The 20,595-nt window shown below is 33.3% G+C and overlaps 3 protein-coding genes across 6 annotated transcripts; 1 reads left to right on the top strand and 2 right to left on the bottom strand.

Moving 5' to 3' along the window:
- Positions 1-6,954: 6,954 nt before the first annotated feature.
- On the bottom strand, positions 6,955-10,692 carry LOC105795364 (uncharacterized). Of its 3 annotated transcripts, none has more exons than XM_052628734.1 (2): positions 7,761-10,692; positions 6,955-7,398 (listed from the first exon to the last, which is right to left on the bottom strand). In XM_052628734.1, the coding sequence occupies exon 1, from the start codon at positions 10,406-10,408 to the stop codon at positions 7,784-7,786; it is 2,625 nt and encodes an 874-aa protein (XP_052484694.1). In that variant the 5' UTR covers positions 10,409-10,692; the 3' UTR covers positions 6,955-7,398; positions 7,761-7,783. The 3 variants fall into 3 exon arrangements, with proteins under 3 accessions (XP_052484694.1, XP_052484695.1, XP_052484693.1); XM_052628735.1 differs by having other exon boundaries at positions 6,955-7,389; XM_052628733.1 differs by having other exon boundaries at positions 6,955-7,401; positions 7,761-10,691.
- Positions 10,693-14,260: 3,568 nt separating this feature from the next.
- LOC105795362 (amidophosphoribosyltransferase, chloroplastic) lies at positions 14,261-16,430 on the top strand. Its single transcript, XM_012624968.2, is given in 2 exon segments — positions 14,261-14,464; positions 14,467-16,430. Coding segments are annotated over 2 exon segments (1,746 nt in total). The 5' UTR covers positions 14,261-14,406; the 3' UTR covers positions 16,155-16,430.
- A 1,030-nt stretch (positions 16,431-17,460) lies between these two features.
- Positions 17,461-20,235, bottom strand: LOC105795361 (bZIP transcription factor 29). 2 transcript variants are annotated; one of them, XM_012624966.2, is made up of 5 exons: positions 20,003-20,235; positions 18,614-19,871; positions 18,401-18,533; positions 18,233-18,317; positions 17,461-18,021 (listed from the first exon to the last, which is right to left on the bottom strand). In XM_012624966.2, the coding sequence occupies exons 2-5, from the start codon at positions 19,864-19,866 to the stop codon at positions 17,822-17,824; spliced, it is 1,671 nt and encodes a 556-aa protein (XP_012480420.1). In that variant the 5' UTR covers positions 19,867-19,871; positions 20,003-20,235; the 3' UTR covers positions 17,461-17,821. The 2 variants fall into 2 exon arrangements, with proteins under 2 accessions (XP_012480420.1, XP_012480421.1); XM_012624967.2 differs by having other exon boundaries at positions 20,036-20,235.
- Positions 20,236-20,595: the final 360 nt, after the last annotated feature.

Raw genomic sequence — 20,595 nt, 5'->3', positions numbered from 1 at the left:
CGTTATCAACCGAACTAAAATTCAATCGAGATAGATATTAAGAGACTATTGGCAACAACGTTACCCACCATAGTGCTCAATTTATTACAAGAATGGATTTAAAGCATGAAAATGGAAAGAAACAATACAAAACATGTTTTGGGTGTATTGATGTTTTTGTCCTCTAATTGATCCCATCATATTTTGTCTGTACAGTATCTTTTATCTTTTCTTTTAAACATATTAATTAATCTTGATTAATTTTTAATAATAATATAAGATTTAGGAATATGTGCTTAGGCTTGTTTATAATTTCGAATCTTTTAGCTCTAATAAAGGATATAAATTTTAATTAGGGACATTTACTCAATATTTTTTATTTTTATATAATAAAGGATATAAGTTTTTATATAATTTTTAAAATGAAAGATATGCGTTCAAGCGTATTTGAGTTCACATTCTTCAAAATATTACAATAATAACGATATCAGTTGAACTATGACTCGGTCGGTTTTATATAAGACATTTACACAAGTTTTAAATGGAGATGGTAATGGGACGAGACGATTTTTGCCCTGAACCCGACCCAGTATACCCCAACTTAACTTGACATTGACTCCACCCGAAATTCTTAAAATGAAGGATATTATGTGCTTAAGCGCATTTGAGTCCATGTTCTCCAGAATATTACAACAACAACAATGTCAACCCAACCATGACTTGATCTATTTATATATAAGGGTATTTACACAAGTTTTAAGTAGAGATGACAATGGGTTGAGACTGCTTTTTGCCCTGAACCTGACCCAATACACCCCAATATAAATTGACATTGACCCGACATGGAATTCGTAAAATTGGAGGATATTATGTGCTTAAGCACATTTGAGTCCACATTCTCCAAGATATTACAACAATAACGATCTCAACTGAACTATGACTCGATCGACTTTAAGACTTTTGCTCAAGTTTTAAGTAGAGATGACAATGGGGCAGGACTGCTTTTTGCCCTAAACTTGACCCGCAATTAAATATTAATTTACCATCCCAAACCCACCACAAAAAATCAAATCTACATTTGACTCCAACCTTATCTTATGTCACATTTTTTAAAATATATTTTTATTAAAATAGAATAATATTTTTTTAATTTACTATTATTTTTAATGGTACTATTAATTGTTTCCTAGATATAGTTATGCTAGAGCAAACATTAATATAAATTTTATTATCATATATATTTATTTAAGCTAATATTATATATATAAAGTATTTTAGTAATTATCTCAAGACGGAGCGGAGTGAGTTTTTCCTAAATCTAAACTCACCTCGAAACCTGATTTCAAGAAAAATTCAATTCTATCAGGTTAGGTCGGATCAGAATCCGTCTTTTTTTTTTTTTTTGCCATTCCTAATTAAATTAAGGGATCTTAGAATTTTATATTGAACATAAGGATTAACGTGTTAAAAAAATCAATCATTAAAATTTATAATATTTTTTAGTATGTCCGATTTAAGTTGTCTATGATATAAGTATATATATATTTAAAATTTAATCCATAAATTTTAAATATATTCCATATTAATTTTGAACTAATGTTATGAAAAACAACATAATTAATTCGGATTTTATAGTTTGAAATTTTAATTAAAATAATTTAAAATTAAAATTAATCTAAAATTTAAGTTGTAATTTGAGAAACCCTAATCGTTAGGACTCATTAAAATAAATAAAATAATAAATAAAAGAACAAAAACCCGACAGGAAGATTATCAACCGAAGAAAAATGCCACTTTTAGAGATTTTGACATATTTCATCCAACAAAAGCCTGACATAATGGGTTATTTATTTGATATATATCACTTTTAGGTCAAATTTTGCCATTAGTCCTTATAGTATATGTAAGTTGTAAATTTAGTCCATATACTTTACAAATTGGTCAATTTTAGTCCTTTTACTTTTCCAATTTTCAAATTTTAGTCCTAAAATCTCAAACAGTAATGGGTAAATTTGTTTGGTTAAATATTGTTTTAGCCTTGTATTATGCATAAAGTTTTAGATTTAATCCATGTTTTCCAATTTTATCATTCTTCGTTCCTATACTTTTTGAAATTGAAATTTCAATTTTGATGTAAACGAAAACTTCAGAACTGGTTTTTTTAATTTCAAAATTGAAAAATACAAATGACTAAAATAAAATATATGAACTAAATCCACAATTTATGCATAATACTAGAACTAATAGTAGAATTCAACCATCACTTTAACAAGTATTATTAAGCAATGGTTAACATTTCCATATATAAACTAAGGGTTAATATAACTTTTAGTCCCTAAACTTGGAAATTAGATCCACTTTGGTACCTATACTTTTTTTGTTTAATTTAGTACCTGAACTTGACAACTAGATTCGTTTTGGTCCTTAAACTTGGATTCCATCAAAATTTGATGACATTCACATCATCAAACTTTTACATTTGTAAAGTTAAAGGACCAAAATGAACCTAATTGCCAAGTACAGGTACCAAAGTGAACTTAATTATCAAGTTTAGGGACTAAAATTTACATTAACACATAAGCTAAATTAATCTTTATTTTTTTCATCTATCTGTATTTATCAAAGCAAACTTAATTAGGGACTAAAATTAATATAATTAACACATAAACTAAATTAATCTTTATTTTTTCATCTATCTGTATTTTGCAACCATCTTTGTGGCATTTTAAAGGTACTGTCCTTTGAAAAAACAAAAGGAGTTGGCATTACACACCAACTATAATATTTTAATTTCTATAAAAAAAATTAAGCAACTTTAAAACCGGGACCCTGGGATGTTTAATGATAAGAGTAGTATCATAAATTTCTGTTTTTCAGGGGTTTAATTAGGGGCTAATATACTATTTAGTACCCATATTTAGTTTTTCTCTTCAATTTAGTGCCATAGTTGGGTGATCTCTATTGTAGTTTATCCTTTGTTTGTTACTAGAGTACACGTCAAATATTTGTTGGACTACACGATGTTTAGTTTGGGTACCAAAATGAATACTAAAACCAAACATAGGTACTGATTTGAACATTAAAACCAAATATAGGTACCAAATGATATATTAACCCTTTAATTAGTGATATAAATAAGAAGATTTATTAGTACAGTTCAGTTAAGAGTGATAATCTGACATGAAGGGGAAACATAAGTAGGCGTGCTCTATCTGTCATCACAAAGCATAAAATCTGCTGTCTAAAGATTATGTCTGATATATGTATATGTATATTATATATAATACAGTGGATTCTTCTTTGAAAGTTAAACTTCTTTTTGGTCAGCTCTTGTCTCAAACTCAAAGCATAATCTCAGCTGTAATTAAAAATAGCAGAGGGCATTACACAACACAACTGAGAATTGCCATGCTCGACAGCTCGAGTCTCAATGGCTACTGGTTCCAGACCCTGTTTTCTTTTTTAATGAACTTTATCTTTGGATCAAGATTTGTTGACTGATGGGTTGATATTTGACATTGGGCCAATGCACTTCAAAAAGTCCAAACTTGTCAACTATTTCGGTATTGTTATATAGCTATAGACTATAGTATTGAGAATTTGATGGTGGGTTAGTAGCTTAACTTAATAATTTTTTGGTTAATTACATTTAATATCACTAAATGAAAACTTTTGAATAGTTTAGAGACTATTTTGTAATTTTTCAAAATTAAATGACCAAAATGTAAATTTACTAATAGTTTAATAACCTTAAGTGTAATTTGCCATTAAATACCTCTCATCTCACTCTAATTTCTAAATTACTATTTTACTTCTTTAGTAAATTCAATGTATTTTCTTATATTTTTAGTACATATATTAAATACATTTACAAAATCTTAGGTTTGTGAATACTTCATATATACTTATATTATACACATACAAAAGAATTAATTGTACCAAAAATATCTTAATGAATAATCTATAAATATATAATTTTATAGTATTAAATTAAACTATCACTAAGGAAAAACGATTAAAGACATAATTGATATCTATGGATGTTGAATGCAAAGTGAGGTGAAGATGTACAAGACAATCCACGCCCTCGCTCAGAGGTGAAATCAAGAATTTTTTTGATGGGACAAAATTAAATTGTATATTTTTATGAGAGTTAAAACGCAATTTAATCATTTTAATATACTAACTTAAAATTTTAGAAATTTCAAAAGATCAATATTATATTTCTCATTTTAAGGGGCCACGTCAGCCCCTCCTGTCGCCCCTCCATTACATATTGTCAAATAAATATGTTCATTGGTCAAGTTAGATGGGATTCAAGTCAAACTAATAATACCATACATAGTTGTTCAAGTGTAACACTATTTAAAATTTGTAACTTGAGAATCCAAGTTCTTTAAGTTTCTTAAAAAATATTATTTTTATTTAATATTTAAAAAAATTATATTGTTCTACTCTAGTATCGTTAATATATTTGTTTCTTTATTAATTTTTTCAACACACACTTTATAAATTATTTTTAATATTTACATTATGATATATTTTATTAGTTTTACATTACAAAAATAGTAAAGAAAAACATAGCATAAACTTAAAAACATAAGTCAAGTCAAGCCTTAAGTAGTGAATATTGGGTTGAAACTCAATACATATTTTAAACAAATTCTTTTTAGCCCAAAATTTTAGCCTAATTTTAAAAATGCTACCATAATTTTTTTTAAAAAATTGATGTCAATACATCCTTGGTTCTTTTATGGTTCTTGACCGCAGTCGAGATTGCTTAGTGGATTTTTCTATCTCGAAGAGCTCTTAATATGGGTGGTTTTCATGCTCTAAAATCCCAAGAATCCATACAAAAGGCCTCTCCACTTGACGGAAAGCCTTGATTGAAAGGTCACCGGTCTCCGTTCTCCATCGGAAGTGACAGTAAAGGATCTTGTTGTGAGAAGTACAACCAAATATGGCATGTGCTTCTATGTCCGAGGGTCATATTGTCTCTTAGAGCAATAGGGATAAAACCATTGTCACATCTAAAACATTAGAAGGCCTTTTTATGCTCTCATGACAATGTATGGATTTCTTGAATCTCTTTTTTTTTATCCTTTCATATGGACTTAATTGACAAAAAAGCCACTTTCACATGATTTAATAATGCTCCCAATCTCTCTACTCTTTATAGATTTAAAATTTAATAATTTTAACTCAATTGATATAGATATTATTATCAATACAGAAGCATATAAATTGAATGCTGATGACGCATTATTTTTCTCTTTATGGGTAGAAAAAGTTATAAATAATTTTAGACATTGTGTCACATTAATTAATATATATATCATTCTACTTCACTAAAGCAATTGCAAAGAACATTACAACCCTAGATTCAAAAACAACCTTACAAGTTACAACCCCAAAATTCAACATCAATTTTCCCATGTAATATTGGTCATTTGAGCAGTTCTTTGTTTTAAAAATGCTACATAATTGAATTTAACAAAAAAAAAACCTAGATTACCGAAATTAAAAGTAATGGGACTAGATTTCAAATATGCGAAGAGTACATAGTCTGAGAGCATAATTAGACCTTTTCTCATTTAGCTGGAGAAGTGAACTATGAACATTCTCATGGACCATAATGTTTACAATGGTCTTTGACCTTCATAATGAAAAGTGAAGAGAATGAAGGGGTAGGGAAATGTTTATAAAGCCTTACATGATTACATGACTGGAAACTTGGAACCTGGCAATGGCAATTTGATCTTCATGCAAAGCAAAGTACTAAAACCTAAAGGGTAAACTACTTGGTAGTCACCCAACTATGAGTAAATTTCTTTTTTGGTAGCCCAACTACTCATAGTTGAGTGACCATTTTAAAACTTTTCATAGTTGGGTAAATAAAAAAAAACTTACCTATAGTTGGGTGACTACAAGTGTAGTTTACCCAAAACTAAAAATCACTGATCAATTCAAAGGCTATAAAGAAGGGGTCTTTGTAAGGCCAGTTTAGTGTTGAATCTGTCCTAAAGCTAGCATATGGTGTGTGCTTGGGAACAAACCCGAGATCAGACACTAATCCTGTGTGAGCATCAAGCAAATCTAATACAAAAACGCAAGAACTCTAAAGTCTCTACCTGATAGCAATGAAAAAAACCAAGAACTCGAATGGTTACAGGATTCTCAAATCCAACTATTTTCAATATTCGAAAGCCACATTTGGCTACTCGGGCGATTATCAGTCACAGATTCTCAAATCCAACTATTTTCAATATTCGAAAGCCACATTTGGCTACTCGGGCGATTATCAGTCACAGAAAGAAACTGCAATGCTTGACCACCGGTAAAAGTACTATGACGGCCCTTATACTAGGAGTTAGATTGCATTATATTGCATTTTATCCCTTTACTAAAAAAAAATTGACAAATTAATCCCTGGATACAAATTGTTCCTTTCTATTAAAATTTTCATTTATTTTTATTGTTAAAACTAGCATGACTAACGAAATAACTAGACAGTTACATGTGGCGTGCCACGTGTACCTTATGCTAACGTACAAAGACCTGTTTTAACAGTAAAAATGGATGTAATCTTTAATAAAAGGACCGGTTTGCTCTTTAATCTAACGTACATGGACTAATTTGCCCATTTTTTAGAATGCAATCTGACCCTTAGTACAAGGGCTCCATGATACTTTTACCCTTGACTTCCCCATCTTTTACAACTATTGGTAAGCTTTCATGGTCAAAACCTTAGTTAAAAGATGATAGGGCGCTTCCCTCAAGTATATGCATATAGCAGCCTTCCTAAACATGTTTATGGACTTAGTCATGCAAAATCGGAACAGAAATGGCTGAAAGCCATGCAAGCTGACCCGCAGCTTCCAATGTGAATCACATGCTACATCTACGGTGAGTGAAACTCGTAACTCACCTGCTAAAGGCTCAACAATACTGAAACATCATCAAATATATTCCATCTTCCCTATAAAAGAATTCATATAGCTTAGAAAGATAATGGTACAAGTATACATCCAGGAGTTTGAGCTTTACAAGTTTGTCTGCTTTAAACCATAAACTAAGAAGACCATCAACCGAACTCTAATAACCCCGTAAGTAGGGTTCAAAACCAAAAATTGAGCTATAAATGAAAAAGATAATAAAAAAGCAATACAACCCAACGGAAGAAGGTAATGCATCCCAAGGAAACAGCTTGTTCGAAGACGAATATTTATACTCCACAGACATAAACTAAGAACACAATGAACCTCTAATGATACATAAGTAGGGTTAAAAAGAAAGAGCCGGAAAAGATAAACGAAAAATAAAAAGGCAAAGCAACCTGAGGGAAGAAGATGCTGCATCCAAGAAGACTGTGGTTAATGCTCATGCCGACAATTTTTCAATCTGCTGTAGCTGCGCAAACTCCTATCAAGAAAACAAAAATCAGTACCATAGCCAAAGCATACTCAAAAAAGAACAAATATCAATACCTTATGTATTCTGCTGATATGTAAATTTATTATCGGTTGAACATTATTGGGAAGTTGTCTTTCCAATTTTACACTTATCTTCTGAGTGATGATTAAGAACATAAGTCAGATAATCAGGGTGAAACAACTTATCAAATCACACAAATCACTAAAATTTCATAGCAGTCATAATTTATCCTAATCAATAGACATGTTTTGACATACAATGTTTGGCTAAATCAAAGAAAAAAACACATGCATTATTCTAATTGTAAATTAAAAATGAAAAAGAAAAAAGGATAATGAGTAAAGTACATCTTGATGCTAATAGCTATGGACTACTTGCAAGCAGATCTCATTGCTTTTAGCTCTTCAACCAGTTTCTCAAGCCTGCTAATCCGAGCTTCAAGTGTTAATCCCGGTATGTCAACTGCATAGCAACTGCACTCTCCTTCAACACCATTGATGCTTAGCATTTCGGGAACTGGTTGTTTTGGCAGGCCATCCTCTGCATCTTTAACTGTTTGTTCTGATTCTCCCATCACAATTTCCTCCTGCACTATCTTTGGTTCTCTCTGATCCTTGTAGGGACCTTCAAAAGTTTCCCCTATTCTTAGCACAGATTCATCCTCGATAACCTTTTCGGCCAATATTGCTAATGGCTCCAAATATTTAACAACCTCGTCATCTGCAATTGTTGATGAAAGACCTTGAGAATGGCCTGATGGGTTTCCATCATCATCAGAATCTTTAGTTTTGACCTTACGACGCTTCTTGCAAGATCTCATCATTTCTGCTATAGTTGGATTATTATCCTCAAGACAATCCTCTGCTTCCTTTCCATCAAACTTCCGCACGGAACAAATAGGATCATCGGCACTGGGTCCCTTCTTCCTTTCAACAGTGCTGGGTAATTTTTTTGCATTCGCTAAAGGTAAAACCTGATGGGCAGAATCGCTGCTACCTTCCTCCTTGTCTTTCACAACCGATGCTGGTTTTTTGGAGCTTCCTGAAGCAAATCTAGAAGAGGCAGACAAAGGAGTATCTTCCTTCATTCCTTTAGATCTCACTGCGGATTTTTTCATGCATTTCTTAATGAAACCGGGAGAAGCAGAATCTTTCTCATCTTTGTCCTTTCTTTTCAAAGTTTGTACTGATTCTTTGGAACTTCCCAAAGGAACATTGGGAGAAGTAGATTTCTCCTTGACTTCTTTCTTTCTTTTCAGATTCTTGGCTGATTTCATAGAGGTCCTTCTGCAAGAGCTGGACATAGAATCATTGTTGCTCACTTGCTTTTCTTCTAAAATCTGGGATACACTCTTTGATTTCCTAAGAGGAAAACGAGAGAAGGAACCACTAGCATTAGTAGTCTTGTTGATATTGTCTCCTTGTTTCTTCAAGCTCTTCGTGGAGCAATTAGGAGAAACCGACGGATCATTAGCTTCAGCCTTTCCAGGGAAACTCTCTATTGTCTGATGAAAGCCAAGGCAACCAGAAGAACTTTTCTCTTGTTTCTTTCCTTTAGGCTTCTTTGCTGATTTCTTCAACCCCTTAGCTGCTCCTTTGCTCTCCAATACCGACTTGTTCCACCATTTCAAGTACCGTGCCGTAACACCAGCTTTATATAGCCAAGAAGGAATGTATAATTTTACACCAGTGAGTGATTCACAGTAATTGAGCCAGGCAAGCTCAGGAGTCTGATCTTTTGATTGAGGAACACAACTGGGAATATCTTGATCTATTCCAAATTGCCTCGCAACTCGATGGGGAAAGTATTGTTCTATGCAATCAAGCCCCACTAGCTCACAGACCTTCAAACAACGAACAAAGGACTCTAGCTCTTTATCGAGACGTGCAGTAGTCCATATACAAAATTCCTTCTCCCTATAAAACTTAGGTTGTTTCCAGTTATCAATCTGCATCGTATAAGGCCGCCATTCAAAACTTCCATTAGCTAACTCTAGAGCTAACCTCACATTCTCAACCTTGCAACTCACATCGTGCCATTGAACCAACCTTTGCTCACCTTTCACTATCGGATTCGGTTTGGGTCTTAACTCGGCAAATCTCTCCCAAGCCCAAACCTGAACTAATTGAAATGGTGACCAAAGGGTAAGCTTAAACACCTCTTCTTTCCCCATTTTAGTTGAAGCGGTAATTGCATCTTTCAACAAACACAAATCTCTATAAATACTAGCAAGTACAGCAGGTGCTAACGCAAGCCTTGTCCCTCTAGCTAAATGAACTGCAATGGGAAAAACATGTTCCCTAATCGTTTCGTGTGCATTAGTGAAAACATACCTCGAAAGCCAAAAGGAAAGAAACGCTTCATGCTCGATTTCATTGCCACTGTCCATGAATCTCTGCATCCATAAACGAGGGCAAGCCTTTTTAGCTTTGCTTCTCACGATTTCGATCCTTGCACTCTTTAAATTCTCTTCGGCTTCCTTCGATTCTTCAGCTTCGAGTGGGGTGAAAACAGGGGAACCCAGAACAGAAAACCCCCCAAGGATCATCATATCTTCAAGTGTAACACTAGCTTCTCCCCAAGAAAACAAGAAACTTTTAGTCCCACAACACCATTTCTCAGCTAAACCAAGAACTAAATCACTGTTTCTCTTAATCTGATAAGTTGAATTCACGATGGCTTCATAGATACCAGCTTCCTTCCAAGTTGATTCATGTAAAACAACCATCTTTTCAACCCATGCCGACCAATTACTTGCCCTGCATCTCCACCCATGGAAACTGATACTTAAAGGCAGATCTTTAGGTTCAATTGAAGAAAAACGTTGTGAAGGAAGCTTAGGAAGTGGGGTTTCAAGGGAACTTGAAATAGGTTTGAGGAAATGAGCTGTTCTTAAACAAGGGTTTTTGTTTTCGTTTTCGCTATCGGGTGAAACCATGAGCTCTTCCCTTTCTTCAACTAAGCTTGTTTCTGGTTCTTCCATGGTTGAATTCATACCGGAAAATTTTGAAAAAAAAAAAAATTTTGGTGCACTTTAGGTGTTCGACGGATTTTCAAAATCACATGCAGATAAAAAAAATCAAAAAAATGGAACGTTTAACACGGTACCGAAACAAAAGAGTGAAAAGAAATTACGGAAAGGAGAGGTTCGTGGCGGTGTAAGGACCATGAGGCGGCGCCGCCATCGTTTTGCTTTGATCTGTTTGAATGTTTGAGAATTTGGGCGACGGAGAGACTGCATTGACGGTTAAAAGAAAAAAAAAAAAAAAGAACACCGATCTCTACGAAACGAAACCGAAGCTTTTTTCACTCTTGGGGTTTTAATCCTCTGCGGTTGTTTCTAGTTTTTATGTTAGTTTAATTTTATTTCTAATCCCTATACTCTTTGTACATTTAAAATTTAATCTCTTTTTATCTTTTCATATCATTTTTTTTAATATCTAAAATTTAATTGATAAGATTATAGGTCGCGTAAGGCCAAGTTAATGCCAAATTTTAGGCACGTTTTCTAGATCCACGTCCGGTTCAAAATTGGTCTAAAATTTTTCTCAAATATGACTCAAAATAAAAAATGTTAAACCCAAGTCTGACTCGACTAATCCGTATTAATTTTTTATATTACTTTGCCCAAACCCATCCATTTTTTTGATGGACCTTTAGGCCTTGATGGATGGTCTGGGCGAAAAATGTTACCCAAGACCTGCCTCGTTTAGAAAATATATTTTATTTTTTGTCCAAATCCATTTTTGAGTTTATATTTTTGCTCAAACCCTCTCACTTTTTGGGTGAACATTCGGACTTGGATGAGTAGCCCGACTTCTGATCAAGTCTAACTATAAAAAAATTTATTTATTATCTCATCAATTTTATTATGTTATTAAAAATTAATTAAATAAAGAAAGATACTTTCAGTAATTATAAGATTTATGCTAATTATAATATTTAATTTAATTTACATCTTTATTATTGTTACATCAACTCAAAAATCGTTCATTTGAACGTACTCAACTGTCTAATATCATTCAATTTAAAAGTTAAAGAGTTTAGATGATTTAAATGATTTAAGAATTATATAAAATATATGAAACTTAATTAAATTTTATAAAATATTTTTTAAATGATTTGTATTAGATGTTTAATAAAATATATTTATAAAAATAAAAATAATATTTTTAAAAACTTTATAATTACAAATATAAAATAATAATACATCATATCAAATATTATCCTCGATAAATCCAAAGCCAAACAAGTAATTGTAAGAAAGTTAAATTTTGTTTTAGTCCTTATATTTTACAAAATTGAGGATTTAGTCTCTACAATTTAATTTGATCATTTTCAGTCTTTATATCAAATTTTGAAATTTTAGTTTCGACCCAAACAGTAATATTTAAGTTTGCTTGTTTAAATTTAATTACTAGTTTTGTTATATGCATACAGTTGTAAATTTAGTCCAAATTCTTCAACTGGAACATTCAAAGACGCAAATTTTGAATTCAATCTTGACGCAAACGATACTTGTTAATCCATTAATTGGTCTTTTAGCTAGTAATAAATGGAAATAACAAATTGACATGGCATCACACATATGATAATATGTTTGGCATAACAAATTTTAAAAATAACAAACTTAATTTAATGAATTTAAAATATATCATTTGGTGAGTCTAAAAATTTTAAATTTTAAAGAGTTCGAAAATTAAAAATATCAAATTTTGTTAAAATTTTATCCATTTCTACAATTAAATTTTGACATGGCCTAACGTACATGAATTAATTTACCCATTTTTTTAGTAGAGACTTTTATGGTACTTTTACCATGAACCAACATAAATCTAAAAAACTTACTCCAACATGCGATCTCAAAGCTACTAACGCCTCCACAATGTCATTAAAACTATTTCAATGATAGTTTAGATTTTATTTTAATTCAAGTTTTTTCGTCGTGAAGGTCTTAATCTCACTACTGTGACATTATGACATAAAATAAAATACTCATTAAGTAGCCATATACCTAAAAAATGACATTATAATGAATTTGAATTTAATAAAAGTTTTTTAATAATGTTAACAATTAGATTTGTATTTTTAAATCATAGAAAATAGACGGATTAAATTCCTTCAAATAAAAGGAAGGAGACTAAAATTTTTCAAATATATAGAGTATAGGGACTAGTCACATGATTTAACCAAACAATTTAATTAGAGAGGTTTGCCAAAATCTAAAGGCACATCAATAAATTTGTTCATCAACATTTACCACTTTTGTCACTTATGGGCGTCAAAAGTTGAAACCATCAAATATAAATTCCCACAACAAATAACAGTAATAGCAATATAGAGCAGTAAGGTCGAATCCACGGGGACTAGTTATCTAATTTCGCCTTTTTTTCGTGACCAGAATCGTTGTCGCGGTCACAGTCGTGCCCACGACTTGTATGTAGCAATGCTGGAAAAAAATGAGGGGTAATAAAACATATTCAAAATTGCAAAAAAAAATAAGAAAATAAAATAGATGGGTCATTTAAATCCGACCACTATCTCCTTTGACGGAATCCAACTAGTTTTTTCCAATTGAACACGCCAATTTGTTCGTGGGGTTTTAAATACAGCACCGCCGACTCAACTTCCCGACTGTATGCCAAACGATTTCAACCCAACGCACATTTTTTGAATTGAAATCGAATCAATTTTGAGGGACGAATTTGTACTATTCCATATACCGAAGAGATAACGAATATCGAATTGTAAAGTATTTAGTGTGAGTTTATATCTCACAATTACTTTGTTGAAGCAATAACTAGGTTAAGGCTAAAACAGGTTTAGTTAACCACGAAAAGTATCATGCTTAAAAATAAATAGTTTAAGTGAAATTGTAGAAAGTGTGAAAGGGGAGGACTTGGTAGGCAATTAATAAAAAGTTAAAAGTAAAAGTAAAAGAGTTAGAAATGACATAATAGAGTATGATACAGGGATGGAAAAAAAAATAAAGAATCTAACAAAGGCCAAAAGTGTGTTCAATTGGCTGTAGTATAAAGTATTTATACACACTTCTAATGCTAAATTTTAGTTAGATTTTTTCTAAATATTATCACTAAAAAATTAAAATTTAAAAATTAAATTTAAACTTAAACTAATTACAGAGCTTTAACAATATCGAAAAATCCTTCAATCTTTATCCAGTCACAATGAAAAAAATCTTTAACCTTTCAATCCTTATCCAGTCTATCTTGTATCTTCAATCTTTCAATTAAGTCTTCCTCTTTGCTTTTTGTTTCAATTTAGCCCCTCTTTATAAGAGTTTGAATTCAACACACCAACTTCATTCTAGATAAGAAAAACTCAAATTTAATAGCATTTATCCGATAATTAGCCAAAAATAAATATATTAAAAATACGAATTTATCTTGCTATCAATTACTTTGACAATAATTCGTCATTTTAGATCAATTTGATCCCCAATCTTCAAAAATTAATCAATTTTCTTTTATTTAGACAAAAAATTGACTGGCAATGAAACCAACATGGAATCTTGCTTAGCAATTCGTGTATAGTTCAATGTTGATGTGGATAATAATTTTATGAACTTTTTTGGAAAGTTTAAAATTTTTTATTTACTTTTTTAAATTTTATGTAATACATGTGAATTATCACATGCGTTACGATGTTATCATCTTTTAAATTTTAACATTTCAATCAAATTTTCTAATAAAATAAAAGTAAAACTGATTAAAAATTGAAAGTTAATATTAAAATAATTGGAAAAACTTTAAAACCAAAATAATAAAAAAATCTAACTAAATTTATTATTATACTAAATTTAAATTCTCACAGATCTCTTTTATGAGAATCTCGTGGCGACTAAGCCACCTCACATCTTCCTTTGATTCTTCTCTCCAAAAACCTAGAGAGAGAAAACAGGGCCTCTTACCCCCTCCCTCTCTACCTTCAAAATCCAATTCCTTTTCCTCCCTCGAACTGTGTTTTACATCCATGGCTGCCTCCACCACCAACCTCTCTCCTTTAGCATCACATCTATCAAAACCCATCACTAACAAACCCCCTTTTATCTCGTCCCCCAAACCCTACTAAACCCCCTTTATTTCCCTCTCAAACCTCTTTTCCGTACCCACAAACCTCACTGCACCGTCTCCTCCAAAAACCCCATCGCCGACTTCTTTCCGGCAAACAAACCCAACCCAGAACCCAGTTTTATCCCTTCTTTCACCGACGATGACAAGCCCCGTGAAGAATGCGGCGTTGTGGGTATATTCGGTGACCCAGAAGCCTCACGTCTCTGCTATTTAGCCCTCCATGCCCTTCAACATCGTGGACAAGAAGGTGCTGGTATTGTAGCAGTGAATAACAATGTTCTTCAATCGGTCACCGGTGTCGGTTTAGTTTCCGATGTGTTTAATGAAACCAAACTTAGTCAATTACCTGGTGAAATGGCAATCGGACATGTAAGATATTCAACCGCCGGTTCATCAATGTTAAAAAATGTACAACCTTTTGTAGCTGGTTACAGGTTTGGTTCTGTTGGTGTTGCACATAATGGGAATTTAGTGAATTATAGAACTTTAAGAGCTACCCTTGAAGATAATGGTTCAATTTTTAATACTAGTTCAGATACTGAAGTTGTTCTTCATTTAATTGCTATTTCAAAAGCTAGGCCATTTTTTTTAAGAATTGTTGATGCTTGTGAAAAGCTTGAAGGTGCTTATTCAATGGTGTTTGTAACTGAAGATAAACTTGTTGCTGTACGTGATCCTTATGGATTTAGGCCTTTAGTTATGGGAAGGAGAACCAATGGTGCCGTCGTGTTTGCTTCCGAGACGTGTGCACTCGATTTAATCGAAGCGACGTATGAACGAGAAGTGAATCCCGGTGAAGTTCTTGTTGTTGATAAAAAAGATGGTGTTCAATCACTCTGCTTGTTGCCTCACCCTGAACCAAAGCAATGTATTTTCGAGCATATTTACTTTGCTTTGCCGAATTCGGTTGTGTTCGGACGGTCTGTTTACGAGTCTCGACATGTTTTTGGTGAAATACTTGCTACTGAAGCTCCGGTTGATTGTGATGTTGTGATTGCAGTGCCGGATTCTGGTGTGGTAGCTGCTCTTGGTTATGCAGCTAAAGCAGGGGTTCCGTTTCAACAAGGGTTGATTCGGTCTCATTACGTTGGAAGAACGTTTATCGAGCCTTCGCAAAAGATTAGAGATTTTGGGGTTAAGCTTAAGCTTTCCCCGGTTCGTGGTGTGTTGGAAGGTAAAAGGGTTGTGGTTGTTGACGACTCGATTGTTCGTGGAACCACATCTTCAAAAATTGTTAGGTTGATTAAGGAAGCAGGGGCTAAGGAAGTTCATATGAGGATTGCTAGCCCACCGATTATCGGTTCTTGCTATTACGGAGTGGATACGCCAAGCGCGGAGGAATTGATATCGAACCGAATGAGTGTTGAGGAGATCCGAGAGTTCATTGGATGTGATTCCCTCGCGTTCCTCCCATTCAATAGCTTGCAGAAAATGTTGGCTAGCGATTCTCAAAAGTTCTGTTACGCTTGCTTCTCCGGCAAGTATCCTGTTATGCCGAAGGAGGTTAAAGTGAAAAAAGTAGGTGATTTCTTGGATGATGGATTGAATGGACCTATGGATTCCATCGATGGAGGTTGGGTTACAGGTCCAAAAAATATTGATGTTGAGAAAGAAATCGATCCGTTGTATCAACAGAGTAAGATTTAGGGTTTAGGGTTTAACTCGTTTTGATAATTTATGTGTTGGTCAGTGATTTATTTAGGGTTCTTCTACCATATGAAAGCTTTATACAATTTTGTCCCCATTATTTTCTTTTTGCAAAAACCTAATCTCCATTTTATATATATTGGGTTTTGATTTCTTTTTGCTTATAAACAATGGACAAATAGATGAAATCATATTATTACAGGGATTTTGTTGTAATTATTGACAATTATTTCTTGCAAGCCTTTATGTTTCCTTTTATATATTTTCTTTTGATTATGGGAGCTTAAGAACTTCACAATTAATTGCTAAATTATGTTATTAGTCCTTTTATTATACATATGTTGTGAATTTAACCTTTGATTATTTTTATAGTTTTGAAATTTCTATTTTAATCACAAAATATCTGTTAAATTTTGTTACTGTAAAATTGTGTAATGCTATATTAATTTAATAACAGTCATTAGCATTTAGATTAAAATTTTAAAATTCAAAAATATAATCTAAAAATGATTAAATCGGAAGCATGAACTAAATCTATAACATTACACATAATGCAAGACTAATAGTGAAATTTAACCAAGTAAATTTAATTGTTAATGACTAAATTCATAACTTAGGCATTGATATACCTAATAATAGCAAAATTTAGATAAAAGTGCCATGGGCCTTTACATTAGAAATCTGATTATATTTTATCTTTTTACTTAATAAATGGATATATTAAATCAAAAAGTAAATTAATCTTTTAAAACTTCATTCATTTATACAATTAAAATTTGTCTCTATACACGGAATGAAAAACATGCGATAATTTTTAACAGTAAAAATGAATTAAATTAATAACAAAAAATTCAATTTACTCTGTCCATTTTTAAATAAAACGAAATATAATCAAACTCTTACTATTATTATAGGAGCCTATATGATACTTTTACCACGTTGCCATTAATCCAAGCCATGCATGACATCCGATGTTTCCAAACTCGTACAAATGGTCAATTCAACCAAACAGCAATTATTGTAACGTTTGAGGCTTTTCAATTACGCAACATATTACAATTTTTGTTAAAAAGTACTTTTGATCGCAACAATTATTACAGCCGTAATATTTTATTTAAACTTGTAATGACCCGACCCAAAAAACTTTAATATCAAACTTAAATGATCCGAACCCAAAAAATCTAAAGCCGAACCAATAAAAAACTGAATTTTCATTGTGCATTTCATAATTTTTAAAAATTCTAATTAAACCCCCCAAAAATTTTGAAAATTTTAAGCAAACCCCAAAACTTAAATGGCAACAATCTGAAATGAAATATCAATATACTCAATTAATAGAAACAAACAAAGAGAAAGCCAATATTTTGTGTTGTCAATGCAACAAATCATGTCAAACTTGCTGCTTACATTCCAATATAATTTATCTACCATAAATAAGTAAAAAACTATAGCTATATATGATATATAATTGTTTAAGCTATATATATATTACTTTATTCCGTTATCCGAGATGGATACCTGAGGCAGGTTGAACCGTGATTTTACCACGACCATGAAACTCGTCAAACTTGGAAATCAGAAACCAATGAATGGATGCAGATGAAGTTATGAAATAATGAGGCATACGGTGATTTTTTTCAAATCTTACAAATGCCGGAACTTGGGAGCTACTGATTCGACTCGGATTTTGCAGCTGTGTTCCCGTTCTGCTGTTGCTGGTGGAACTGTTGCTGGTGTAGCTGGAACATCTGGCGGCTAATGGGAAGCTGCTGCGAGACCATGCCTTTGGATGGATCAGAATTGCCGCCTAGTTCTTGAGTAGCAAGCTTTAATCGATGGACTTCCGCGGTTAATGTTTCGTTTAGAGCTGTGTCCAAAAAGCAACACAATAAGGCAAGGAACGAGTTAAGAACAATCATGTTTTCCCATGTACGAGACTTCGTAAACAGTGGGAACAGACTTGGTGTTTTGTTTTACTAGATGTGTATCGATACTACTACGACCCGAAAGTAGCATGCAATCTAAAACAAGTTAAAAGATACAAACAGTAGAGCATGCTAATGAAAATTTGATTATACCGTCACGGAGTTGTGCCTGTTGTTCCATGGATTGAATACGAAACTTCAACTCATTGTTCTGATTGGTAAGCCCAACTGAATCTCTCTGCATCGATTTAAAGTTCAAGGATGAGAAACAGGAAAGTAAGGAATATATCCTATAACATTAAAAAGCTCTAAATCTTCAACCTGTAGAAGTGTTAATTGAGCCGATAATGTGGTAGCTTCAGTTTGCAGGGTCTGAACCTTGTGCTCCAACTCGGAAATGTACCGCATCTTCCTTTCTTTGGAACGAGCAGCTGATTGACGATTAGCCAAAATCCTTCAAAAGAAACAACTGATAAGTTAAGTGGCAATGCTTTAGTACAGTCGAAAAAGATATTAAATCAAGCAATACAATACCTCTTTGCACGCTTTGGATCAGTCATTGCGATTTCTGCGAGCTTCTCGTTTGCCATAATTTTCTTCAGTTCAGCTTCATTGAACTCACCGTTTCCGAGCTCCAAACTAAAGGCAGCTGAATTCCCATCAATTGAATTGCTTGGTGAGAGTTGTCCGGGACGAGATCCGGGTGAAGGAGGTAGTTTTGGTGATTCGTCACCGAAGTTCAACTTCCCCATAAAACTATCCATCGAAACACTTCGATAATGTCTCGAAGTAGGAGCAATGTCACCCCCTGCACTCCTTTTGTTCCCTTCTCTTTTCTGAGTTGAATAAACTCCGCCTTGTGTCACACTATTCCCGCTCTCGTTCACACTGCTTTCCGCTTCATTGTCACTACTATCCCCACCATTGGTCTTTGTTCCACTCGCTCGGCTATCTAAATCTTCGTGATTCTCGTTATTGTTGTTCTTATCCTCGGAAGAATTTAATGCATCTATGTTATCCAAATTCATATATGCCGAAAACAAATCGTCCATGACTTCCCCTTCCGATTTCCTCTCACCCATTCCTTCAACGTTACCATCAATACCTCTTTCCCAACTCGTTTCCTTTTTAACCAACTGAACTGGCCTAGGCACACCCGAATTCTCGAAACCGCTGCCCCTTAACGGTGGGGGTGAAGATTGCATTACCGTATTAAACCCGAAAGGAATATCACTATTGGACCGCCTATGTGATTTTCGTGGTGGCAAACTTTCTCCAACCCGAGGAGAACTCGCCTTTGGAAAAGGCGAGGGTGGTAACAACGAATGCGAATCTTCCATACACACATCGTTCGAAATTTGGGTCACCGGCGCAGGACTCAACGGCGGCAACGAATCGAACGAAAAGAACGACGAAGGTTGTGACAAAGACCGAGAATGAGTCGGTCCGGGACTAAAACCCTGAGAAGAACCCATTTGATGGCTCGATGGACGAGACACAGGGATCTGTGAATAAGGCGAAATGGGTGGGATCTGGTTAGGGTGTGAAGGAGGAATACCAACTCTTTTATTACCATCACCACCGCCGCCACCTCCACCGCCGCCGCCGTTAAAGTTTTGTCCAAAATGAGAGAAATGCCTAACAGCCCTGATTTGATTAGGGTTCAGTGGAGGTATTTCAAGATGATTCATTGATAAAACTTGTTTAGGAATCGAAGAAGATGATGTTCCAAATGATGATTGAATCCTTTGCATCAAATCAGTATTACCTTCTTCACTATCTCCCATTTTTCCTTAACAAAAAAAAGAAAACAATTTAAGCTTAACCCAATTCAATTAAAGCCATAAACAACAACAACATACTAAAATTAAACCCAGATAAAGAAACAAAAACAACATTTAGTAGTGTTTTTTCTTAAAGTACCTTAAAAACAAAGAACAAGTGCTATACTGCTACCTTTCTCACACACATATACACAAACACTTTACCACCTTCTTAGAGGATAGAATCATCAAAAATGGTGAAATAAAGGGGTTATTGGGATTGTGTTTCTTGCTCTAGAAACTTTGACAAAAAGAAGAAAAGGATGCTTTTTTGTTTGTTTTTTTTTCTTCACTGTTGAAAAACGAAATACCCCTTTTTAGGGAGGGGATTTTTTTTTTTTTGGAAAAAATAAAGATTGGATTTCATGAGATGCACGTAATCTAATTTCTACGCGTGAAATTTGCATTTGGGATTTGAATTTCAATTTGATTCCGACTGCATTTCGCAAAATTTTCTAATCCCCTTTGTCTCCGCAGCTTAATTAGCTCAGCCAAAGTCCTAAATCCTAATACCAACATTAGAGGCAGCAATGATATGAATCCATCAGACAATTTTGAGATCTAAAGATCCAACTTTTTTTTTTTAATAATTTCATTACAAGTTCTGCTAATATATGTTCTTTTTAACAGAATATTTAAAATTATTCATAGTTCATCTCCAATCTATTTTAACACATTCAAACTCACGTTTTT

This window comes from Gossypium raimondii, chromosome 3 (genome assembly GCF_025698545.1).
Source record: "Gossypium raimondii isolate GPD5lz chromosome 3, ASM2569854v1, whole genome shotgun sequence".
In the NCBI taxonomy this organism is placed as follows: Eukaryota; Viridiplantae; Streptophyta; class Magnoliopsida; order Malvales; family Malvaceae; genus Gossypium; species Gossypium raimondii.
Note: the sequence above shows the minus strand (reverse complement) of the source record. Positions and strands in the feature narration are given on the sequence as shown.

Excerpts from the sequence above, each read along its gene's own strand:
- LOC105795364 (XM_052628734.1), bottom strand. The coding sequence starts at position 10,408 with ATGAATTCAACCATGGAAGAACCAGAAACAAGCTTAGTTGAAGAAAGG.
- LOC105795361 (XM_012624966.2), bottom strand. The coding sequence starts at position 19,866 with ATGGGAGATAGTGAAGAAGGTAATACTGATTTGATGCAAAGGATTCAA. Across the intron at positions 18,318-18,400 it reads CTCAATTAACACTTCTACAG|AGAGATTCAGTTGGGCTTAC; the intron begins GTTGAAGATTTA and ends AAATCGATGCAG. Across the intron at positions 18,022-18,232 it reads ACAGGCACAACTCCGTGACG|CTCTAAACGAAACATTAACC; the intron begins GTATAATCAAAT and ends TTTTGGACACAG.